General features: G+C 47.7%; 1 protein-coding gene across 1 annotated transcript in view; it reads left to right on the top strand.

The window, feature by feature from the left end:
* LOC126238244 (cadherin-86C-like) overlaps positions 1–27,048 on the top strand; it is a 333,139-nt gene that overhangs the window by 59,010 nt on the left and 247,081 nt on the right. Inside the window, exons 2-3 of the mRNA XM_049947781.1 lie at positions 281–489; positions 21,260–21,510. Coding sequence (XP_049803738.1) covers positions 281–489; positions 21,260–21,510 — 460 coding nt within the window. The remainder of the gene's footprint in view (positions 1–280; positions 490–21,259; positions 21,511–27,048) is intronic.

Here is a 27,048-nt window from a genome sequence, read left to right on the forward strand (position 1 = left end):
CAGCAAGAACGGTGTAGTTTCTACGACTGGCCATTGCTATATGACAGCGTGTATTGACTAGCAGCAAGAAGTGTGAGCCAGAAGTCACGAGGAGGATCTCTAGGTCATGTGCGTACACTGTTTTCCCTCCGATCTAAGCAGGTCCCAGAGGATTTAATCGAACCGACAGGTAACCAACAACTGGATGGTTCGAGCGGATCACAGTTTTAATTTGCAACAACATGTTTAGAGTTGTCCCTATGGCAGCGTAGACCAGAACGCTGTGCTCGGCGTGTTGCAGACGGGCGCCGCGGCTGCCTGTGTGTCTGCTGGTGGCGCTGCTGCTGGCCCCGCCCTCCCAGGGCAACCTGCCGCTGATCGACCTCTCGACGCAGATGCGCGCCCTGCTGGTGCCCAGCGACGCACCCGTCGGCTCCGTCGTGTACCGCGTGCTCGCCACTGACTCCGACACGCGCTGCGACTACCCCCTGCACTTCGACATCACCAGCGGTGAGTACCGTCTCAAATGACTGACGTCCATCCAACTTGATTCAAGGACACACGTTTTTCTATTCTAACTACGAGGGCAGTTCAATAAGTAATGCAACACATTTTTTTTCTCGGCCAATTTCGGTTGAAAAAACCGGAAATTTCTTGTGGAATATTTTCAAACATTCCCGCTTCGTCTCGTATACTTTCATTGACTTCCGACAGGTGGCAGCGCTGTACGGAGCTGTTAAAATGGCGTCTGTAACGGATGTGCGTTGCAAACAACGGGCAGTGATCGAGTTTCTTTTGGCGGAGAACCAGGGCATCTCAGATATTCATAGGCGCTTGCAGAATGTCTACGGTGATCTGGCAGTGGACAAAAGCACGGTGAGTCGTTGGGCAAAGCGTGTGTCATCATCGCCGCAAGGTCAAGCAAGACTGTCTGATCTCCCGCGTGCGGGCCGGCCGTGCACAGCTGTGACTCCTGCAATGGCGGAGCGTGCGAACACACTCGTTCAAGATGATCGACGGATCACCATCAAACAACTCAGTGCTCAACTTGACATCTCTGTTGGTAGTGCTGTCACCATTATTCACCAGTTGGGATATTCAAAGGTTTGTTCCCGCTTGGTCCCTCGTTGTCTAACCGAACACCATAAAGAGCAATGGAGAACCATCTGTGCGGAATTGCTTGCTCGTCATGTGGCTGAGGGTGACAATTTCTTGTCAAAGATTGTTACAGGCGATGAAACATGGCTTCATCACTTCGAACCTGAAACAAAACGGCAATCAATGGAGTGGCGCCACACCCACTCCCCTACCAAGAAAAAGTTTAAAGCCATACCCTCAGCCGGTAAAGTCATGGTTACAGTCTTCTGGGACGCTGAAGGGGTTATTCTGTTCGATGTCCTTCCCTATGGTCAAACGATCAACTCTGAAGTGTATTGTGCTACTCTTCAGAAATTGAAGAAACGACTTCAGCGTGTTCGTAGGCACAAAAATCTGAACGAACTTCTCCTTCTTCATGACAACGCAAGACCTCACACAAGTCTTCGCACCCGAGAGGAGCTCACAAAACTTCAGTGGACTGTTCTTCCTCGTGCACCCTACAGCCCCGATCTCGCACCGTCGGATTTCCATATGTTTGGCCCAATGAAGGACGCAATCCGTGGGAGGCACTACGCGGATGATGAAGAAGTTATTGATGCTGTACGACGTTGGCTCCGACATCGACCAGTGGAATGGTACCGTGCAGGCATACAGGCCCTCATTTCAAGGTGGCGTAAGGCCGTAGCATTGAATGGAGATTACGTTGAAAAATAGTGTTGTGTAGCTAAAAGATTGGGGAATAACCTGGTGTATTTCAATGCTGAATAAAACAACCCCTGTTTCAGAAAAAAAATGTGTTGCATTACTTATTGAACTGCCCTCGTACACTGCTTGAAAAAAAAAAGTGAAATCCCCAGAAGAGAAGAACAAAACGAAATGAATATTTACGGGTTGAGAGGGTGTGGCATGTTACTTCAGTGATTACAAAATCGAATCAAATTTAAAAATAAATTGACAGTATGGATCCATTTATGAGTATGACGTTGCACCCGTCTGGCCTTGAAACATGCACTGATTCAATTGGCGAGGGTGTCATAAAACTATTGTATCTTTTCCTGACCCAAGGTGCCCCACAATTGCTGCAACCGGTCTTTGATATCCTAGATTCTAGCACTGGGATAGAGATGTCCGAGTATGCTCCACACAAGTTCATCGGTGACAAATCAGAGGACACTGCTGGCCACAGCAGCATCTCAACATCACACAGACAGTTCATAGAGAAACATGAAATGTGTGGAGGGTCGAACATTGTCCTCTTGGAAAATAACGCAAGAATACTTTTTCATAAGATTTAACACAAGCGGACATACCGTTGTGCCGTCAGTCACTACCAGCTGTGACCTGATGTCGTATGCGATGGCTCCGGACATCAGACGCCAGGGGTAACACTGCTGTGCCCCTCCAAAACATTGGAAGAGTGGGACCTTTCCCGAGGTCCATGACATACTCGATGACAGTACAGAAGCACTTCCATTCCTGAACGCATTGCCATCCCATTCACCAAATTTCCAAGCTTCCTGGTCAGGGCACCACTCCAAACACAACCGTTTGTGTTGTGGTGTTAATGGCAGAGTGGCTAAAAGTGGGCAGTCCAGTAACAGATGGCGACTGTCATTTGTGAGCCACAGCGACACCGAGGTGGGTCCTCGCAACGGAGGAGGTAACCATGCGTTAGCCTCCTATGGCCAATCTGGAGCCGGCAGAGGACAACTGATTCCCTGCGAGAGACCCGCATGGAAGACTTCCACACATTCGTAGTCTCCTTAATGACACACAGATTGTTGTGCGTACTGTTATGTCATTATGTCTCCCAAAGCCGAAAAACCCTGCGGCGTAAGACAGAACGCAGGTCAGCTTCAGAGAAGCCGATCTCCATAGCGGTTTCCGCGTAGTCTGTTTAGCCAGCCTGTCGGCAAGTTCGTTCCTGGGATTCCGACGTGACCTGGGGTCCAGACACACACCACTGAACGACTGGACCGTTCCAGGGCATAGATGGGCTCCTGGATGGTCACTGCCAAAGGATGACGAGGGTAGCACTGGTCGATAGCTTGTAGTCTACTCAAGGAGTCAGTACACAGAAGAAACGACTCCCCAGTGCATGAACAGATGTGCTCAAGAACACGAGATATAGCTACCAGCTGTGCAGTGAAAACACTGAAGCCATCGGGCAAGGAATGCTGTTTAATAAGTCCTCCATGGACATACGCAAAGCTGAAGTGACCATCAGCCATCGAGCTGTCGGTGTAAATCACTTCATAGCCTCGGTACGTGTCAAGAATCGACAGGAAGTGGCAGCGGAGGGCCGCGGGGTTAACTGAGTCCTTGGGCCATGTGAAAGGTCCAGGCGAAGCCACGGCCTGGGTGGACACCAAGGAGGTGTACGTGAATTGACCTCAAGTATAGGTGTAAAGGCAAGGGCTCCAGTTCGGATAGAAGGGATCGGAGGCGAACTGCAGTTGTAAGCCCTGACCTAGGCCGCCGATGCGCGAGATGAACCGCCATGGGTGGGAAAAGGAGGCGGTAATTCGGATTCGCAGGAGAACTACGAACGTGTGCAACGCAACTTTCGAGCAGTTGTGCACGCCTAACCTTCAATGGAGGAACCTCAGCCTCCACCAGGACGCTGGTCACCGGACTCGTCCTAAAAGCTCTCGTCGCTAGTCGAACGCCACAGTGGTGCACTGGCTCGAGTAAACGCAACCCTGAGGGCGCCGGCGAAAACTACACTCCCATAGTCAAGGCGGGATTGAACAAGGGCTCTGTAGAGCTGCAGCAGCGTAGAGTGATCTGCACCCCAGTTGGTGTTGCTCAGGCAGTGGAGGGCATTGAGGTGCTGCCAGCACTTCCGCTTAAGCTGACGAAGGTGAGGAAGCCAAGTCAATCGGACGTCGAAAACCAGTCCTAAGAATCGATATGTCTCCACTACAGTGAGTGGATCGTCATTAAGGTAAAGTTCTGGTTCCAGATGAACGGAACGACACCGACAGAAGTGCACAACGCACGACTTTTCGGCCGAAAACTGGAAACCATGGGCTAGAGCCCATGACTGCGTGTTGTGTATGGCTCCCTGTAGGCGCCGCTCAACAACACCAATACTGGTGGAGCAGTATGGAATGCAGAAGTCGTCTGAGGTGCGACAAACAGCCCTACAGCTGCTGCTAAACCGTTAATGGCCACTAAAAATATACACTCAATACAGAGCCCTATGGGACCTCATTCTCCTGTAAATGTGTGTGTGTGTGGGGGGGGGGGGAGGGGGGGACTATGGGAGGCACCTACTTGGACACTGAAAGTACGAAGCGACAGGAAAAAATGGCTCTGAGCACTATGGGACTTAACATCTATGGTCATCAGTCCCCTAGAACTTAGAACTACTTAAACCTAACTAACCTAAAGACATCAACCCCACTCGTAGAATGTGGCAAGGGTATGATGTCGCCCGGTGGTGTCATATGCTTTTCGTAAATCAAAAAAGACGGCAACAAGGTGGCGTCTGGAAAAGGCTGTTCGGAAGGCAGACTCGAGGGACACAAGATTATCAGTGGTAGTGCGACCCTGGCGGAAACCTCCCTGACATGGAGCCAGTAGGCCACATGACTCCAGGACCCAACCTAACTGCCAGCACATCATACGTTCTAGCAGCTTACAAAGAATGTTGGTGAGGCTGATGGGCCAATAGTTATCCACATCAAGCGGGTTTTTGCCAGGTTTGAGCACTGGTATAATGGTGCTCTCTCGCCATTGCGATGGAAAGACGCCATCGCACCAGACCCGGTTGAAGATGACGAGGAGATGTTGCTTGTAGTCAGACGAAAGATGTTTAAGAATCTGACTGTGGATCCGATCTGGCCCAGGAGCTGTGTCGGGGCAATGTGCAAGGGCACTGAGGAGCTCCCATTCTGTAAATGGGGCGTTATAGGGTTCACTGTGACATGTAGTGAACGAGAGGACTTTTCCTTCCATCCGCCATTTGAGAACGCGAAAGGTTGGGGGGGGGGGGGGGGTAATTCTCTGATGCAGAGGCTCGAGCGTAATGCTCAGCAAAGTGCTCAGCAATCGTGTTTGCGTCGGTAGATAACACGCCATCGATGGTAATGCCAGGGACACCTGTTGGAGTCTGGTACCCAAAAACACATCTGATCTTCATCCAGACTTGGGAAGTTGACGTATGGCACCCAATGGTCGAGACAGAGCTCTCCCAACACTCCTGCTTCCGCCTTTTGATAAGCTGGCGAACGCGGACACAGAGCCATTTAAAGGCTATTAGGTGCTCTAGGGAAGGGTGCCGCTTATGTTGCTGTAGAGCTCGCCGACGCTCTTTAATTGCCTCAGCGACTTCCAGCGACCACCAAGGTACCGACTTTCGCCAGGGGCACCCCAAAGAACGAGGGACCGTATTTTCCGCCGCAGAAACGATCGTTTTCGTTACATGCTCAACCACAACATCGAAGGCACCACGTGTGGGAGATTCCGTGGTGACAACAGAGGTGAAGGCTTTCCAGTCTGCCTTGTTGAAAGCCCATCTGTGTAGGCGTCCGTGGGCATGACGCCGGGGGAGTGACAGGAAGATGGGGAATTGGTCACTACCACACAGGTCGTCATGTGCTCTCCAGTGGATAGATGAGAGAAGGCCTGGACTGCAAATTGATAAATCAATGGCCAAGTAACTACCATGAGCCACACTGTAGTGTGTGGCGGCCCCAATATTTAAGAGGTAGAGGTCAAATTCCGACAGTAAAGTTTCGACATCTCTGCCTCGGCCAGTAAACATGGTACCACCCCACAAAGAGTTATGGGCATTAAAATCTTCCTGAAGTAGGAAAGGTTTAGGGAGTTGATCAATCAGTGCAGCTAATACATTCAGGGGTACTGCACCATCTCGAGGAAGATACACAATGCAGACATTTATTTCCTGCGTCATCCTTATTCTGACAGCCACAGCTTCAAGAGGGGTTTGAAAGGGCACATGTTCACTACAGACCGAGTTTGGGGCATAAACGCAAACTCCAGTTGACACCCGATTATAGTCGCTATGGTTCCTTTAATAACCCTTATATCTGCGGAGGGCAGAGGTCCGCATTGCTGGGAACCAGGTTTGCTGGAGGGCAATGCAGATAGCAGGTGTAAAGCTTAACAGTTACCATAGCTCATCCAGGCGGTGGAAAAAACCGTCGCAATTCCACTGGAGGATATCGTGAGACTGGGAAGGAACAGAACATTCAGTGAGGCAGTTTACGCCTCAGGGTCACATGCTGCCACCATTGTGTCTGAGGGTCTGGCGAGATCTAGGTCCTCAACGGACGCCAGAATCTCCACCCCATCCTCAGATGTAGAGCTTGTAGGTAGCAGTGGTGTGGGTGCCACAGTAATACCCTTGGTCTTGGGGGTCTTCTTTATGGTTTTCTCTTGCTGCTCCTTGGGTTTCTCTGGCTGGGAGGGCTACGAAAAATGGCTCTAACCACTATGGGACTTAACATATGAGGCCACCAGTCCCCTAGAACTTATAACTATTTACACCTAGCTAGCCTAAGGACATCACACACATCCATGCCCAAGGCAGGATTCGAACCTGTGACCGTAGCGATCGCGCGGTTCCAGACTGAAGTGCCTACAACCACTCAGCCACACTGGTCAGTGAGGGCTTCACTGATTCAGTCTCAGGGACTGAGGATGATCATGAAGCCCTACGACCAACTGCTTTTGGACACTTCAGCCACTGGTGGGTGTCATCTTTTCAACTAGCAGAAACCCGGGAAGGGAGAGAGCCAAGGGACTCCTTCCTAGCGAGAGGAGCCGAAGAAGACTGAGAAGCGGAGACTGGTGTCCCTGATGGTTGTGGGGGCAGTGTTCCTGAGGTAGGTGGTGTGGGAGCAACAGGGAGGGAAGTGCTCCCCACCATCAAGGGGTTAGGTGTAGTCTTCCGGCTCTGAGAGACGACTGGAATTCATGGCGCTACAACTGTACTCGTAGCGGTGGCGTAAGAGGAGGTCATAGCCACAGTATGGAGGCGCTCAAATTTCCTCTTAGCCTCAGTATAGGTCAGTCGGTCCAGGGTCTTATATTCCATGATTTTCCTTCCTTACTGTAAAATCCTGCAGTCTGGTGAGCAAGGGGAATGATACTCTCTACAGTTGACACAGATGGGAGGCGGGGCACATAGAGTATTGGGATGCGAAGGACATCCACAATCTCGACATGTGACGCTGGAAGTACAGCGGGACGACATACGGCCAAACTTCCAGCACTTAAAGCACTGCTTCAGGGGAGAGATATTTGGCTTGACATCAGAGTGGTAGACCATCACCTTGACCGTTTCGGGCAATGTGTCACCTTCAAACGCCAAAATGAAGTCACTGGTGGCAACCTGATTTTCCCTCGGACCCCTACATCTACATCTACGTGATTACTCTGCTATTCACAATAAAGTGCCTGGCAGAGTGTGGAGGCGCCAGGCGAAATGAACACCTTGGCGCTCTAAGTTGGCGCGCAGCCGTCATCAGACTACAAAAGATAGTCTCTGTGGAATATAATACCACGGACCATATTTAAGCTCTTACGCAGCGTGATGGTAGGGGGTACATCCCCCAGCGTGTCACAAGCGAGTAATGCCTGTGACTGGGAAGAGGATGCTGTCTTTATCAAGACTGACCCTGACCACATTTTGGACAAGCTCTCCACCTCCCCAAACTTGTCCTCTAAATTCTCAACAAAAAACTGAGGCTTCATTGAAACAAAGGAGTCCCCATCATCTCTTGTACATAAGAGGTAGTGGGGCGAATAAGGGTCATTGCCATCCTTAGCTTGGCATTCCTTCCATGGTGTCGCCCGGGAGGGGAATGATTTAGGGTCGTACTTCCTAGCGTTGTACTGAGATTTGGAACACTTAGAGACCGGTGGTGTGTGATTACCAGCAAGTGATGATGTGGTACACTTCATCACATGTCATCCACCCTGATGCCACCCACTCTGACCAGGGGCCCTTCCCACAGGTGCCACCCAGCCGCAGCAAAGGCGATCTGGCAGGATGGCCATTGCTGGGAATCCCAATGCCCCAGGGTGATGAGCATCTACTCCTTGGCATATGGGGAGAGTTAACGGCGCAGGCATCAGCAGAGCGATCCCTGTGTGGTCAAGGGGCTACAGCCAACAGGGTACATGACAGCCCCACCACAATGGACTGGCTACCGTCCTGTATATCAGGTGCAACCAAGCAAACAGGTCCGTAATCTTCGTCAGTGCAGAAAACGATACTGCACAGCGGATAGAGGAAAACGCACCCAGGAGGGTGACCTCGCCCAACAGCTGGAGAACGAGCGGAAGTGCAGATCCACATCGACGAACGATGGGAAATGTCTCAGCCCATGATGGACGCAATGCACCATGTAAGGCGCCCTTCCTCAATTGGCTCGCTCTTCGGAAAAATTTGGAAAAATGGAGGTCAATCCCAACAGGGGACCATCACATAAAGGCCGAAACGTGTGAGACTCCTTTTAGTCGCCTCTTACGACAGGCAGGAATACCTCGGGCATATTCTAACCCCCAGACCTGCGGGGGGAACCTGGTACTGTGGTACACTAATGTACACCAGTAAGAGCGATCTCTCAAAGTTTCAGCTGGCTTAATGCAATCAGTAACACTCTGGAATAAAGCCCTGGGACGTCGTGAACGGAATAAACAAATTACTGTTTGTAAATCCTAGTTTACGGTGAAAAATCCTATCTGTTTGGTCTACAGATATGATAATGAGGTATTAAGTAATTTTGTAATGGTTAACAACCCGAAATTTCGATGCGGTCCGAAGTGAATAATTCAAGCAGAAATTAAGGCACTTATTTCACCCATCTGAAAAATGTCGTGCTACCACATCGAGATGCTTACAAAATTCTTTATTTACACAGCCAGTTTTGTTGATTGACCATCATCATGTTTATGGAAGTATTCACAGCATCATGTTAGGTGAAATATAATATTATTAAAGTCACATGATAAAACAACTAATTAAACACTGTTATCACATCTGATATAAATTACGTCGTGAATATATAAAAACTGTGCTAGGTAGTGCGCTCATTCATGTTATAACTTCAATCGGCGATAACGCTATCTAATTCATGGTTTTATCATCTGATATTAATGATTTTATGTTTCGCCTAACATACTTCTGTGAATATATTTATGAACCTGAAGACGGTCAGTCGACGGAAACCGGTTATGTAAATAGAGAATTTTATCAGTAACTCAAGGCGGTAAAATGAAATTTTTCAAACTTATACGATCTACAGGGCAACACTTCATAAAAATATTTCATGCATGGGCACAATTAATTTTAAAATACATTATTTCAATGCCATAACCTGTTCCGGGGAGCCATGGCCATCTTGAGATGATTAACTTTTCTGATTACATCAAATACGAACAGAGAAACAAATATTAATTTTTACGGATCCGTACCTCATTGTTTAAAAACGAGACCTTTAGAGGATGACTTTGTTGTCTGTCTGTCTATTAAGACTTCTTTTCTCAGGAACGAGTAGAGATAACAAGTTGAAATCTATGTCAAATACTGAGGTGTACGGCTCCTTGGCGGTGTAAGACATTTAAGCTTCTGAGTCAATTCAGTCGAAAGATACGGCCGTTTAGTCACATATTTTGATACTCGCAAACTCACTCATTAAAAACTAAAACATAACTAAATTTTAAAAAATTTTATTAGGTGATTGTTAAGAGCCGTCAAGTAATTCATGAAATACATATTTTACCATCAGCTGTTTTATTGAAAACCTTAAGCATCAACCGATTTCGGTCTTAGACCGTCATCCAAAAGTTGAAACACAGATAAATACAGTACACAAAAAAGTTAAGAAATTATAAAAAGGTAAAAAACGAACGTCAGTACTTACAAGATTAGAAACAATTAAAGTAAATACATCTCTCATGACATTATCTGACAGCGCATACATCTCAAGTGTTATAAAATGCTATAAATTACAGTACAGGAAGTTCTACACATAAGGTGTACTCAGTAGCGACATCAGTTAACAGGATAGTATATACATTAAAGGAAAGGCTAGAGAACTAAGTACTGTCAAAGTGCCAACATTGAAGAGTTGGTCAAAGAACTTCGCTAAATTTTTTCATCATATCATACAAAGTATATCGATGATAACTGTTGCATGCAGGAGACTAGATTACCTTTGGCGAACAACTATCGTGTGAACAGAAAGTGAAAAACAACGTTCCAATTACAAACATAGAAAAACCCCAATCCCATGATAAGAACGTTCAAACATCAGCAGCACCTAGACGCTAAACAGCTGCATAATTTTGCATAATAATCCATGATGTGTGTAAAAGTGAACATCAGTCACAACATAAAGGTAATGTACATTGTATTCACAACATAAAATTGGTTGAAATTGGTTAAAAATACACTCCTGGAAATTGAAATAAGAACACCGTGAATTCATTGTCCCAGGAAGGGGAAACTTTATTGACACATTCCTGGGGTCAGATACATCACATGATCACACTGACAGAACCACAGGCACATAGACACAGGCAACAGAGCATGCACAATGTCGGCACTAGTACAGTGTATATCCACCTTTCGCAGCAATGCAGGCTGCTATTCTCCCATGGAGACGATCGTAGAGATGCTGGATGTAGTCCTGTGGAACGGCTTGCCATGCCATTTCCACCTGGCGCCTCAGTTGGACCAGCGTTCGTGCCGGACGTGCAGACCGCGTGAGACGACGCTTCATCCAGTCCCAAACATGCTCAATGGGGGACAGATCCGGAGATCTTGCTGGCCAGGGTAGTTGACTTACACCTTCTAGAGCACGTTGGGTGGCACGGGATACATGCGGACGTGCATTGTCCTGTTGGAACAGCAAGTTCCCTTGCCGGTCTAGGAATGGTAGAACGATGGGTTCGATGACGGTTTGGATGTACCGTGCACTATTCAGTGTCCCCTCGACGATCACCAGTGGTGTACGGCCAGTGTAGGAGATCGCTCCCCACACCATGATGCCGGGTGTTGGCCCTGTGTCCCTCGGTCGTATGCAGTCCTGATTGTGGCGCTCACCTGCACGGCGCCAAACACGCATATGACCATCATTGGCACCAAGGCAGAAGCGACTCTCATCGCTGAAGACGACACGTCTCCATTCGTCCCTCCATCCACGCCTGTCGCGACACCACTGGAGGCGGGCTGCACGATGTTGGGGCGTGAGCGGAAGACGGCCTAACGGTGTGCGGGACCGTAGCCCAGCTTCATGGAGACGGTTGCGAATGGTCCTCGCCGATACCCCAGGAGCAACAGTGTCCCTAATTTGCTGGGAAGTGGCGGTGCGGTCCCCTACGGCACTGCGTAGGATCCTACGGTCTTGGCGTGCATCCGTGCGTCGCTGCGGTCCGGTCACAGGTCGACGGGCACGTGCACCTTCCGCCGACCACTGGCGACAACATCGATGTACTGTGGAGACCTCACGCCCCACGTGTTGAGCAATTCGGCGGTACGTCCACCCGGCCTCCCGCATGCCCACTATACGCCCTCGCTCAAAGTCCGTCAACTGCACATACGGTTCACGTCCACGCTGTCGCGGCATGCTACCAGTGTTAAAGACTGCGATGGAGCTCCGTATGCCACGGCAAACTGGCTGACACTGACGGCGGCGGTGCACAAATGCTGCGCAGCTAGCGCCATTCGACGGCCAACACCGCGGTTCCTGGTGTGTCCGCTGTGCCGTGCGTGTGATCATTGCTTGTACAGCCCTCTCGCAGTGTCCGGAGCAAGTATGGTGGGTCTGACACACCGCTGTCAATGTGTTCTTTTTTCCATTTCCAGGAGTGTATATCGATGATAACTGTTGGATGCAGGAGACTAGATTACCTTTGGCGAACAACTATCGTGTGAACAGAAAGTGAAAAACAACGTTCCAATTACAAACATAGAAAAACCCCTATCCCATGATAAGAACGTTCAAACATCAGCAGCACCTAGACGCAAAACAGCTGCATAATTTTGCATAATAATCCATGATGTGTGTAAAAGTGAACATCAGTCACAACATAAAGGTAATGTACATTGTATTCACAACATAAAATTGGTTGAAATTGGTTAAAAATAGATACAAATTGTCAGCTATCATTCATTTACACCCTAGTTACATTAATGAACCATTACCATAGGGTAAAGATTACATACGAAGGACCACATCATACGTGATTGTCATATTAGTTTGCTTATTTTAAAAATCAGATCTAGCACTAATATTATTACCAAGAAAATGTAACCAACCACAGCATAATCAAACGAGTGACCAAATTTAGATTTATGGACTGTTAATATAAAGTGTACATAACAGAAATGATGATCAACAGTTTTCCTTTTAAAAACTTAATGTAGCTATAAGGTATGTAATAGTGCGCTCCAGTGAAGGTGTTTTTCTATATTTTTAAAGGTGGAATCCTTTTCTGCGAGGCGAAAGAAAATTGACAGAGCCAGTCAAGTTAGGATACGAGGTTTCTGGATTGGAAGCGGCAGGATGTTTTGACAAAATTCTTTTTAATTTGTAACACGTGCAACTACTTTAGCATTGGTCACAACGATTAAGGAAAATATCTTCCACCAACACATGGCACTAGCCGTACAACACTCTTAGTGTTCAGCTAATTCTGTAAACTAAAATTTAAAATTTCCATTCCAAAATTTAGAAAAAATTAAAACAGGCGATATAAAAAATTAAGCCTCTTCCGGAATTAAATTACTGTTTGCTCTAGGTCCTCAAGAATAACTTTAGAAAATTTTAAATCTAATATTGAACAGAGCAAGCACACCAAAATCTAATTATTAGAGCTTAACCTCTGATAACTATGGCCGAGCTCGCCCAGTATTCTTGCTAGACAATAACAGGATAACTACTGGATTTACATTTGAAACCAGCACGGCCGTAGCCGTAGACAATGATCCAAGGTACAGGTTCATACACCAAAACTTTCAACAGACATTTCTTATTAACAGCCTAACCACATTAAATATTTTTATTTTCCGAGCAGTTAAGCGACCCACCGATTACAAGAACACTAACTCCACCAGTTAATAACTAAGTAGGATGACGTGCGCGATCGGCAACACTCAAGATTAAGCAGAATGCTGAATCACACTAAACCATGAATCGCAGTACAGTTATCGAATGCTATCGTCCTTAAAGTACTAGAAGACAACTGTTTGCCTGTCTAGTCCCCAGACAGGGATAGCACTGGCCACACACACACCACTTCGCCAGGAAGCAATTTGGTCCTTGTCTACAGCATACCAGAAATACACTGTTGGCCATCGTAAATGCAACACCAAGAAAGATAAGAGGTAGCACAACAAGATTTATTTTGTAGATAACATGTTGACCAAGTATCAAATGATTACGTTTACAGACGTCTGTGACATGTGGTTCCTGCCAGAATCAGTAGCCAGAGTAGCCGCCATTGTTGGAGATCACCGCTGCCACACGTCTCGGCATTGAGTCAAAGAGACGTTGGATGTGTTCCTGGGGTACAGCAGCCCAAGCAGCTTCCACACGTTGCCAAAGATCATCTGGTGTGACAGGTGGGGATGTAATCTGGGTCACTCGTTGAGCAACCATGGACCACATGTTTTCTATCGGTGAAAGATCCGGAGAGCGAGCCAGCCAGGGAAGCAATTCAATCTGGTTATTGACGAAGAACCTTTGGACAATGCGTGCCACGTGTGGTCGCGCATTATCCTGTTGAAATATGGCTGTGGCCGAGCCCTGAAGGTAAGGAAGGACAACTGGCTCCAGCACCTCGGATATGTAGCGCCGGCTATTTAAAGTACCGGCAATGCGTACTAGAGGCGTACTAGAGGCGTGCGAGAGTAATATCCAATACCGCCCCATACCATAATACCCGGTGCAAGACCAGTGTGGCGGGGCATAATGCAGCTGTCCAGCATCCTCTCTCCACGGTGTCTCCACACTCGAATCCGACCATCGTGGTGCTGCAGACAGAAGTGTGCCTCGTCAGTAAAGACAACGTCATTCCATTCTGCCGTCCACATCCGTCTGTCATCAGACCTTTGGCGACGGAGACGTCTGTGGTTCTGCGTCAATGGTAGACGAAGCAATGGACGTCTTGCGGACAGACCACTCTGCTGTAAACGGCGTCGAATGGTACGCGCAGACACTGGATGATGCGTTACAGACGCAATGTGCTGTGCTACGGTTCGGGATGTCACTGAGCGATCCGTCACTGCCATGCGCACAATTTGCCTATCAGCACGTGCAGTGGTGCACCGAGGTGAGTGCGATCGACCACGTCGGTCCGCCGTACCCTCCTGCATCCAACGGTCACATATCCGCACTACAGTTGTTTGGTTTCGTCCAACACGACTAGCGATTTCTCTGTATGATAATCCACAATCTCGGTAAGCCACTATCCTTCCTCTGTCGAACTCGGATACTTGATCAAACGATGTTCGCTGTTGTCTACGAGGCATAACTGATCGTCTTGTGAAACAACCACAAGGTAAACACACATGCCGAACGTACACTCGTCGAAATCGCCAAGCCTTAAATGGCGCTATGAGGTGGCGCCACAGGCGCGCGTGATGTGCGTCTGCGCTGAAATTCTAATCAGTTGCATATCTCATCGATGCAAACCCATGGTGTAAAATTCACTTGAATCGGATGCTTCCTTCAGGGTGTTGCATTTACGGTGGCCAGCAGTGTATATGATTAGGGGACTTGCCAAAAACAATTTCTTAACATGTACAATTTGAATACGTTGATAACTTGTCATCACAAGGCTCAAGAACAAAAACAGGCCTAGAAATAATTGCCCCACTATGTGCCTTGCGCTCTCCAAAGCGCCACACAGGATCGTGACAATTTTAGACACACGAGGGTACGTCAAGATTTATACATTAATACAGTGATGAATAAACAGACAGAACATTTCACCATATATTTGTTTTTGACGTTCCTTGGAAGTGAAGTGCAGTTGCGGACCCCCCCTCCTCAAGTCGGCCGTCAAGCCGCCAAACTGTGGCACACAGACAAACAGCTGGCCGCACAGCTCGCTTCTGCCGTGGTGACTGTCATCGCCGCAACTGACAGTCTCGACGCCGACGGGTACGCGCTCGTTGACGTGTTCACGTCCTAATGAACGTCGTCGGTCCCCTTACATACACATCAAAATCAAGGTGCCGCTGCGGTGCGCACGGCCCCTGGTTCGAGACAAGAGAAATCGATGCATGCAAAATATACCTGCAGCTCGATGGGTACGCATCAAGTGGCAGTTTCGATTTCGCTTTTTGTTTACATGAGAAACTACCCAAAAAATTCGCCAAAGACAATATAGTCTCTTGCAATCAACAGTTAACTCATCATCAATACAGTTGGTATCATATGACGAAAAGGTTTAGTAGAGGAGGAGATAAGTATTTAACACCCGTCGACATCGAGGTCATTAGAGGCGGAGCATAAGTTTGGATTAGCCGTACTCGTTCAGAGGAACCATCGCGGCATTTGTCTGAAGCGATTTGGGGAAATCACTAAAAACCTGTCGTATGCGTGTTTGAACTGTTGTCCTCCCAAGTGTGAGTCCAGTGTGCTACAACTACGCCACCTTGCTCGGTTTGTCGTCAAGGTCTTCGACTGTCTCTTCAGTGTTTGTACTTGACAGCCCACGATATGGCGATGGATGACAGAAGAGTTAAGGTGCGTGAGATTGCTAGTGCTGTGCGCATCTCGAATGAACGGGTACACATTTGGGCATGAGAAAGCTATCCGCAAGATGGGTTCCGCGATTGCTCACGCTTGACCAAAAACGGAATCGTGTGAAGTGTTGCAAGGATGGTTTGCAGCTGTTCAGGAAGAATCCGCAGGTCTTTAAGCGTCGTTTTGTCACTGTGGATGAAACATGGATACATTACTATTGTGGGGCGGCGGGTGGAAAATAATTGTTGTATTATATAATTTGTTTGTTTGGTTGTAGAAACACTGCATTTCCCAGCCGATTAACCATATGTGCGGCGGCGGGTGGAATTATTGTTGTTAAAAATGTTCCTATTATTTATGCTGTTGTTTATGCTGTCTTTCGCCGTTCTCAACACTGGCTCTCTAACTACAATATTGGCTACCAGAAAGTGATTAGCAAAACGTGAAGACTGTAATTAGAATTCCTAGTGCCCACTTCATCTGAGAATACACTTATAGTTACAGCTTATAGCTCTGAGGAATTAGAAGATTGTCCGGGATTTATAATCAAAAACGATTTTCTAAAAACAAACGTTCTGTATTCTGAAAGTCACAGATGAAAACAGAAGAATCCACACAATCTAACTAACAGAGCAGTTCAGAGTCTAATGCGCTGGTGCAACTATAAATGTCCAATTTAAATGTTTAAATGAATGCTCGCCATAATTTGATGATTAGGTTCATCAAACGCCACGCTAAATAATGGTAGAATGTTTGTCCCGCGACGGCACGTGAAAATACGACACACGCAAACTGAAGATCGATAATTAACGTCAACCCAGAATTAACACTTCACTCGAAAATGATTTCATGGTTACGCATATTCCGAGTAACTTAATACGGCATCCGAGGCTGTTTGTAGCAATGATACCGACGCGACGCGACTCCCGACACAGATGACGTGCTATTCAGCGTCTGCAGAGAACTGGGGCCTTGCTTCCTCGCGCAGCGTTCTTATATACACTCCTGGAAATTGAAATAAGAACACCGTGAATTCATTGTCCCAGGAAGGGGAAACTTTATTGACACATTCCTGGGGTCAGATACATCACATGATCACACTGACAGAACCACAGGCACATAGACACAGGCAACAGAGCATGCACAATGTCGGCACTAGTACAGTGTATATCCACCTCTCGCAGCAATGCAGGCTGCTATTCTCCCATGGAGACGATCGTAGAGATGCTGGATGTAGTCCTGTGGAACGGCTTGCCATGCCATTTCCACCTGGCGCCTCAGTTGGACCAGCGTTCGTGCTGGACGTGCAGACCGCGTGAGACGACGCTTCATCCAGTCCCAAACATGCTCAATGGGGGACAGATCCGGAGATCTTGCTGGCCAGGGTAGTTGACTTACACCTTCTAGAGCACGTTGGGTGGCATGGGATACATGCGGACGTGCATTGTCCTGTTGGAACAGCAAGTTCCCTTGCCGGTCTAGGAATGGTAGAACGATGGGTTCGATAACGGTTTGGATGTACCGTGCACTATTCAGTGTCCCCTCGACGATTACCAGTGGTGTACGGCCAGTGTAGGAGATTGCTCCCCACACCATGATGCCGGGTGTTGGCCCTGTGTGCCTCGGTCGTATGCAGTCCTGATTGTGGCGCTCACCTGCACGGCGCCAAACACGCATACGACCATCATTGGCACCAAGGCAGAAGCGACTCTTATCGCTGAAGACGACACGTCTCCATTCGTCCCTCCATTCACGCCTGTCGCGACACCACTGGAGGCGGGCTGCACGATGTTGGGGCGTGAGCGGAAGACGGCCTAACGGTGTGCGGGACCGTAGCCCAGATTCATGGAGACGGTTGCGAATGGTCCTCGCCGATACCCCAGGAGCAACAGTGTCCCTAATTTGCTGGGAAGTGGCGGTGCGGTCCCCTACGGCACTGCGTAGGATCCTACGGTCTTGGCGTGCATCCGTGCGTCGCTGCGGTCCGGTCCCAGGTCGACGGGCACGTGCACCTTCCGCCGACCACTGGCGACAACATCGATGTACTGTGGAGACCTCACGCCCCACGTGTTGAGCAATTCGGCGGTACGTCCACCCGGCCTCCCGCATGCCCACTATACGCCCTCGCTCAAAGTCCGTCAACTGCACATACGGTTCACGTCCACGCTGTCGCGTCATGCTACCAGTGTTAAAGACTGCGATGGAGCTCCGTATGCCACGGCAAACTGGCTGACACTGACGGCGGCGGTGCACAAATGCTGCGCAGCTAGCGCCATTCGACGGCCAACACCGCGGTTCCTGGTGTGTCCGCTGTGCCGTGCGTGTGATCATTGCTTGTACAGCCCTCTCGCAGTGTCCGGAGCAAGTATGGTGGGTCTGACACACCGGTGTCAATGTGTTCTTTTTTTCCATTTCCTGGAGTGTATAAAGCCGCGGTGCGGACGGCTAAGGGAACGCCTGATCAAATCGGCTCTCCCGACTAGCCGCTGGGCTAGTAATGCACCACATTAAGTTACCGAATAAATCATAGCTTCTTTTGCTGATGGCCGATGAAGCTCTTAATTTACATGTGCATTCAGCACGCAGGTAAGTATTGATAATAAAATTTTGACGTGGCTAAGTTAAATATTTTGGGCGAGAGAATTATTTTAATTACACTGCACGCAGTAGATGAGCTCTGAACTGGCGCTTTGGAGATACGCTATCGCTATAGTTTATTAGTTATTCAAATGAAACTTCTCACATCTTCATAGTTATAGCGGATCTCCAACCTACTTAAATATAAACATCCTAGCCTTATTTATTAGCCTACTTAATCTATCTTGCTTCCTTAAGCTTTAAGACAAAAAGCAGAAAATCATGAATTTCCACTAAAATTTTAATTTGTGAAATCCAAAGTACTGTTTTTATTAAATAATTATGAAAAATGAATCTAATTATAAATTTTTAACTTTCTAGCTCTTTTCTGTTGCGCCAATGATTTTTACAGAGAAACGTCCAAATTTCGAAAATGGCTAAAGTTATCGAACTGATATTCAACACACATTAATTTAGTATTACTCCTGACATGCTAGAAATGTTTTAGGTTATTTGCTTGATTTTTAAAGTATTGCGCAACATTTGTGAAGTCAGAGCTAGTTACAGCAGACTGGCTGGCACACAATGGAAAGACTGATATGAATTTACTACAGCGTGAGTAGGCTGCTTCCGTACACTATACTCCTGAGACCAAACAACAATCTAAACAATGGGTTACCAAGGGAGAACCTGTACCAAAAAAGGCGAAGACCAGTCCTTCGGCCGGAAAGGTTATGGCGACTGTCTTTTGGGATTCGCAAGGGATAATCCTCATCGACTATCTGGAAAAGGGTAAAACAATTACAGGTGCATATTATTCATCGTTACTGAACCGTTTGAAAACCGAGCTGCAAGAAAAACCCCGACGATTGGATCGCAAAACAGTCCTCTTCCATCACGACATTGCAACAGCACACACCTCAGCAGTTGTGGTCGCAAAATTAATGGAAACATGACTCCAACTCATTTCACATCCTCCCTATTCTCCAGAATTGGCTCCCTCTGACTACTATTGAACAATTTGAAGAAATGGCTGGCAGGACAAAGATTTTATTCAAACAAAGAGGTGATTGCAAAAACTAATAGCTATTTTGCAGAATTGGACAATTCCTGTTATTCGGAAGGGATCAACAAATTAGAACAGCATTGGACAAAATGTATAAGTCTAAAAGGAGACTATGACGAAAACTAAAAAAGGTTTACCCCAAACACGTAATTAGTTTTTATTTTTGCACGGACTTTTCAAACGCCCCTCGTATTTGTCTGTGTTTGTACCTTTGGACAGATATCTGTTGATGATGGTTAAAGATCAAAGCCGGTTGATGTTTAAGGTTTTCAATAAAGCACCTAATTGACAAATCTGCATTTCTTGGAATACACTACTGGCCATTAAAATTGCTACACCATGAAGATGACGTGCTACAGACGCGAAATTTAACCGACAGGAAGAAGATGCTGTCATATGCAAATGATTAGCTTTTCAGAGCAATCACACAAGGTTAGCGCCGGTGGAGACACCTACAACGTGCTTACATGAGGAAACTTTCCAACCGATTTCTCATACACAAACAGCAGTTGACCGGCGTTGCCTGGTGAAACGTTATTGTGATGACTCATGTAAAGAGCAGAAATGCGTACCATCACGTTTCCGACTTTGATAAAGGTCGGACTGTAGCCTATCGCAATTGCGGTTTATCGTATCGCGACATTGCTGCTCGCGTTGGTCGAGGTCCAATGACTGTTAGCAGAATATGGAATCAGTGGTTGAGGAGGGTAATACGGAACGCCGTGCTGTATCCCAATGACCTCGTATCACTAGCAGTCGAGATGACAGGCATCTTATCCGCATGGCTGTAACGGATCGTGCAGCCACGTCTCGATCCCTGACTCAATAGATGGGGACGTTTGCAAGACAACAACCATCTACACGAACAGTTCGACGACGTTTGCAGCAGCATGGACTATCGGCTCGGAGACCATGGCTGCGGTTACCCTTGACGCTGCATCACAGACAGGAGCGCCTGCGATGGTGTACTCAACGACGAACGTGAGTGCACGAATTGCAAAACGTCATTTTTTCGGATGAATCCAGGTTCTGTTTACAGCATCATGATGGACGCATCCGTTTTTGGCGACATCGCGGTGAACGCACATTGGAAGCGTGTATTCGTCATCGCCATACTGGCGTATCACCCGGCGTGATGGTATGGGGTGCCACGTCTCGGTCACCTCTTGTTCGCATTGACGGCACTTTGAACAGTGGACGTTACATTTCAGATGTGTTACGACCCGTGGCTCTACCCTTCATTCACTCCCTGCGAAACCCTGCATTTCAGCAGGATAATGCACGACCGCATGTTGCAGGTCCTGTACGGGCCTTCCTGGATACAGAAAATGTTCAAGTGCTGCTCTGGCCAGCACATTCTCCAGATGCCTCACCAACTGAAAAGGTCTGGTCAATGGTGGCCGAGCAACTAGCTCGTCACAATACGCCAGTCACTACTCTTGATGAACTGTGGTATCGTGTTGAAGCTGCATGGGCAGCTGTACCTGTACACCCCATCCAAGCTCTGTTTGACACAATGCCCAGGTGTATCAAGGCCGTTATTACGGCCAGAGGTTGTTGTTCTGGGTACTGATTTCTCAGGATCTATGCACCCAAATTGCGTGAAAATGTAATCACATGTTAGTTCTAGTATAATATATCTGTGCAATGAATACCCGTTTATCATCTGCGTTTCTTCTAGGTGTAGCAATTTTAATGTCCAGTAGCGTAATTAAGTTTGTACGAAGCCCTCAGTAGGCGAGCCCTACCTGCACTACTCCAGTTTTCTTATATACTGGTCAGAAGATGAGGTGGTGTGTTGCAGCGCCCGCGGAGGGCAGCGACCCGGTGCTGCGCGCGGAGGACGTGCCGTGCACGTGCGCCGACAAGGCGTGCCGCGCCAACGTGGTGCTGGCGCGGCCGCTGGAGGCGGGGCGCGTCTACGAGCTGCGACTGCGCGTGCGCGACACCACGGGAGACGCCACCACCGTGCCGTCCAGCGTGCGCGCCACCAACGCCACCACGCCGCTCCAAACCATCTTCCCGCACGTGCCCACGCTCGTCATGGTGCCCGAGGTGCGTTCGCCCCACCCCATGCCTACTTCTCTGCTGACCTTCAGCCATACTTCGCTGCACGAGCCTAGAAAACTGACAGTTATCCACCATCAAGCACCAGTCCTATATTTTGCAAAATTTGTAGAGATGTTCACCACGTACCGGATATCAAACGATTATACTCTTACTCCACTCGGAAGACCAACATACACTGTAGAGCCAAAGATACTGGTACTTCTGCCTAGTATCGTGTAGGACCCCCGCAAGCACGCAGAAGTGCCGCAACACAACGTGGCATGGACTCGACTAACGTCTGAAGTAGTGTTGGAGGGAACTGACTCAAACGAATCCTGGAGGGCTGTCCATAAATGCGCACGAGGGGGTGCAGATCTCTTCTGAACAGCACGTTGCAAGGCATCCCAGATATGCTCGATAACGTTCGTACCTGGGGAGTTTCGTGGCCAAGGGAAGTGTTTGAACTCAGAAGAGTGTTCCTGGAGCCACTCTGTGGCAATTCTGGACGTGTGGGGCGTCGCATTGTCCTGCTGCAATCGCCGAAATCCGTCGGAGTGCATAATGGACATGAATGGCTGCAGGTGATCAAACATGATGCTTTCGTACGTGTCGCCTGTATCTAGACGTATCAGGAGTCCCATATCACTCCAACAGCACACACCCCACACCATTAATAGCCTCCACCAGCTTGAACAGTCCCCTGATTGTAACCTCCCCATCACTTATCGACTTTAATGACAGGAAAAATTAAACCGCGTGTACCTAATGGAAATTTGGGAAAAGCAATCATCACTGAAATTAATCTGTCGGTAAAGAGGAGGAAGGGTTACATCTAAATGAAAGGAAAAATGCAAATTAAATTGGTGGAAATTAATTTTGAAAAGGGGTAAAGTTAATAAAGAAAGTAAATGTGCGGTCGTTACGTTAACAATTAACTGGCGTTAATTAGATATTTGAGATTTGGGGAAAATTACGGTCGCCACTCCTATGGACAACTACCATAATAACTGAAAAAGAAAGGTTATTGCACATATAATTAGCACTAAAAGCGTGGCAACTGAAGGTTGACACGTGTTGTGTGAAAACTGAATGTTTGTCAGAAGTAATAAATTTCGCTATGCTCTGACTTAATTTAGCAAAAGAATTAATAAAACCGAAAAATTGAAAGTTAATTTAGTGACTGAAATTATTAGTGAACTTTGTTTCTGAAGCACTACGAAATTCATTAAAATAAAGGTTAGTCTTGGGCTACCTCAACAATCATTTCAAAAGCTACTTGAATCTACGCAGTTTATAAATAAGAGATTTAACTCTGAACTTGAATTAAACGATTCTGAACAATTAACAATAGTAAAATTTAGTACGTACCAAGCTGAGTTGCAGTCACAGGTAAGCTAAAATATGGTAACAGAACTCGCACTCTTAATTTGTGCTTGTGTAATCTAAATATTGGAGCCAGCTAAGAATACCTTAACTGGACTTTGAAACTAAAGCAGTGAAATCGAATGATATTACTTTAATGCTGGCGTTTGAATTTCATTTCGGAAAAGGAAGGGACCCTGCTTGGTAATGCAATTGGGACAATGAGCAACAAAGGTTCATGATAAGTTTCTGTATTTTGGTGATGCTAATGGAATAGTTTGAAAAGCTGAGGTCTGCCATACAGTTCTAAAACATTACGTGCATTCAGTCTTCCTTGTTGGTTGGTTGAAGGTTTGAAGTCGTCGATCGAGGAGGTGGCGACAATCACTTATTGTCGGCCGTAGCTGTTGCAGAAGCTGGATGTTGGCGCGCCTTCTTCTCGACAAGGTCACCAGGCGAAACGTGGTCTTCATGCGTGGCAGCTAATGTTTCCCGTCCGTGACACGGTGCCAGAAACTACACTCCTGGAAATGGAAAAAAGAACACATTGACACCGGTGTGTCAGCCCCACCATACTTGCTCCGGACACTGCGAGAGGGCTGTACAAGCAATGATCACACGCACGGCACAGCGGACACACCAGGACCCGCGGTGTTGGCCGTCGAATGGCGCTAGCTGCGCAGCATTTGTGCACCGCCGCCGTCAGTGTCAGCCAGTTTGCCGTGGCATACGGAGCTCCATCGCAGTCTTTAACACTGGTAGCATGCCGCGACAGCGTGGACGTGAACCGTATGTGCAGTTGACGGACTTTGAGCGAGGGCGTATAGTGGGCATGCGGGAGGCCGGGTGGACGTACCGCCGAATTGCTCAACACGTGGGGCGTGAGGTCTCCACAGTACATCGATGTTGTCGCCAGTGGTCGGCGGAAGGTGCACGTGCCCGTCGACCTGGGACCGGACCGCAGCGACGCACGGATGCACGCCAAGACCGTAGGATCCTACGCAGTGCCGTAGGGGACCGCACCGCCACTTCCCAGCAAATTAGGGACACTGTTGCTCCTGGGGTATCGGCGAGGACCATTCGCAACCGTCTCCATGAAGCTGGGCTACGGTCCCGCACACCGTTAGGCCGTCTTCCGCTCACGCCCCAACATCGTGCAGCCCGCCTCCAGTGGTGTCGCGACAGGCGTGAATGGAGGGACGAATGGAGACGTGTCGTCTTCAGCGATGAGAGTCACTTCTGCCTTGGTGCCAATGATGGTCGTATGCGTGTTTGGCGCCGTGCAGGTGAGCGCCACAATCAGGACTGCATACGACCGAGGCACACAGGGCCAACACCCGGCATCATGGTGTGGGGAGCGATCTCCTACACTGGCCGTACACCACTGGTGATCGTCGAGGGGACACTGAATAGTGCACGGTACATCCAAACCGTCATCGAGCCCATCGTTCTACCATTCCTAGACCGGCAAGGGAACGTGCTGTTCCAACAGGACAATGCACGTCCGCATGCATCCCGTGCCACCCAACGTGCTCTAGAAGGTGTAAGTCAACTACCCTGGCCAGCAAGATCTCCGGATCTGTCCCCCATTGAGCATGTTTGGGACTGGATGAAGCGTCGTCTCACGCGGTCTGCACGTCCAGCACGAACGCTGGTCCAACTGAGGCGCCAGGTGGAAATGGCATGGCAAGCCGTTCCACAGGACTACATCCAGCATCTCTACGATCGTCTTCATGGGAGAATAGCAGCCTGCATTGCTGCGAAAGGTGGATATACACTGTACTAGTGCCGACATTGTGCATGCTCTGTTGCCTGTGTCTATGTGCCTGTGGTTCTGTCAGTGTGATCATGTGATGTATCTGACCCCAGGAATGTGTCAATAAAGTTTCCCCTTCCTGGGACAGTGAATTCACGGTGTTCTTATTTCAATTTCCAGGAGTGTATCATAGCAAGTCGGGCGCGATTACATGCTGCCAAACCCCGGAAGCGCGGCAACTCGCGGGAGCGTCACTCAACACACCTGCTCCATCGCCCTACTCCAGCCAGACTCAGTTCTGCCCGCGCTCCATGCGGCAGAGTTAACACTACCAAAGATCCTAAACACTTTGGTTTTCCACCCGACCTATCGATGTAATCGTTCGATAGCATAGTTTTCCCTAGGCAAGACCCAGCGTAAAAATACAAATAATATTTACAAAACAAACCAATTATACAGATATATATATATATATATATATATATATATATATATATATATATATATATATTAAAACAATTACAGTATATAAAGAGAAAGAAATGTCATATCTTCAGGTAACAAAATACGGAAAAAAATTTATAGTACAATTGATGGAAGTAGGAGGATATGCATTTCCAGCGCTACATGCTGACATGCAGGGTTCACGTCCACCTACGCGATACAATTTGAAACAAGACTCGTCTGACCAGGCAGCATGTTCCCAGTTATCAACAGTCCAATGTCGGTGTTGACAGGCCTAGGTGAGGCGTAAATCTGTGTATTGTGCAGTCATCAAGGGTACACAAGTCGACCTTCGTCTGGGAAAGCCCATATCGATGACGTTTCGTTGAATGGTTCGCACGCTGACACTTGTTGATGGCCCAGCATTGAAATCTGCAGCAGTTTGCGGAAGAGTTGCACTTCTGTCACGTTGAACGATTCTCTTCAGTTGTCGTCTTCCTGATATTCACAGTACACTCGTGAGATAGTGGTACAGGAAAATCAGCACTTCATCGCTACCTTGAAGATGCTGTGTCCCAACGCTCGTGCCCCGACTATAATATACGTTCAAACTCACTTAAATCTTGATAACTTGCCACTGTAGCAGCAGTAACTGATCTAACAACTGCGCCAGACACTTGTTGTCTTTTATAGGGGTTGCCGACTGCAGCGCCATATTCTAACTGTTTACATATCTCTGTATTTGAATACATATGCCTATACCAGTTTCTTTGGCGCTTCAGTGTAAATACAAGATAAGAATCCCACATTTTTATTCCATTCGAAACACCAACATAAATTCAAGGTGGGACTCCCACACACTCAAATATATTCTTGTATTCGTCGCCGCATGAGAGCAAATATCCTCTGAATCTCACCTTCGGGAATTTCTTCTCATGCCAAAACACGTGCTGTGTCATTTCATGAAGATTGCTGACTGGAAGCTGGTATGAAGATATACACTATCAGAACAAAAGTAATGCGGAACTGACCACTAGACGTCACGTTAAGCGGACCTGCCACTACTAGAGAAAGCAAAGAATATTGTGTTGTCAGCTGGAACACTTTACGCGTTGTAATGAGCGATGCCACTGGACAGTGGATGAGTGTAAAAGACTGATTTGCAGTGATGAATCAAGCTATCCTCTGTGATAATCCGATAGAAGGTTTTGGGTTAGGCGAGAAGTTGGAGAATGAAACCTGCCATCATGTGTAGTGTCAACAGTGAAATTCTCGTGGTTAGGAAACGCTAAATGTGGTCGGATCTGAACAGATTTTACAGCACTATGTGTATCATACAGTAAAGAAACAGTGCAGAGACCATGATTGTATCAGAATGAAAATCCACCTTGTCATAAAGTAGCACCTGTGAGGAAACGATTCATAGACAATAAAATTTCTGAAATGGGCTGGCCTGCCCAGACTCCCGACCTAAACCCAGTGGAACACCTTTAGGATGAGTTAGAACAGCGGCTTCGCTCCATACCCCAGTGTCCAGCATCATTAACTTGTCTGGATCCGTCTCTTGAGGAACATCGGGCTGCCATTCCTCCATAGACATTCAGACATCTTACTGAAAGTCTCCCAAGCAGTCAAGCCCTCATACAGGCGAACAGTGGACATACCCAATACTAATTTACATTTAAGTGTCCGGATACTTTTGATCAGATAGTATATATGCCTTCCCACGGCAGACATATCCTATGAGTGACAAATCTGGAAGCTCGATCAAGACATATGTGTTCTGAACTGCAGCATGGAAGCTTGAAAGGTGGCTACACTGAGCCACAGCGCCAGAGATCGCTAGAGAGCATTGTTCCGCCGCCTCCACTGGCACAGTCATTATTGAGATGTGCTAGAAGGCAGTGCTTGGGGAGAGCTCGTAGTAGTCAGTTCGTGTTGAGATGTGCTTGCTGAGATGTGATACTGAAAAATTCTTGTTG

The sequence above is a fragment of the Schistocerca nitens genome, chromosome 1 (assembly GCF_023898315.1).
Source record: "Schistocerca nitens isolate TAMUIC-IGC-003100 chromosome 1, iqSchNite1.1, whole genome shotgun sequence".
NCBI classification, from domain to species: domain Eukaryota; kingdom Metazoa; phylum Arthropoda; class Insecta; order Orthoptera; family Acrididae; genus Schistocerca; species Schistocerca nitens.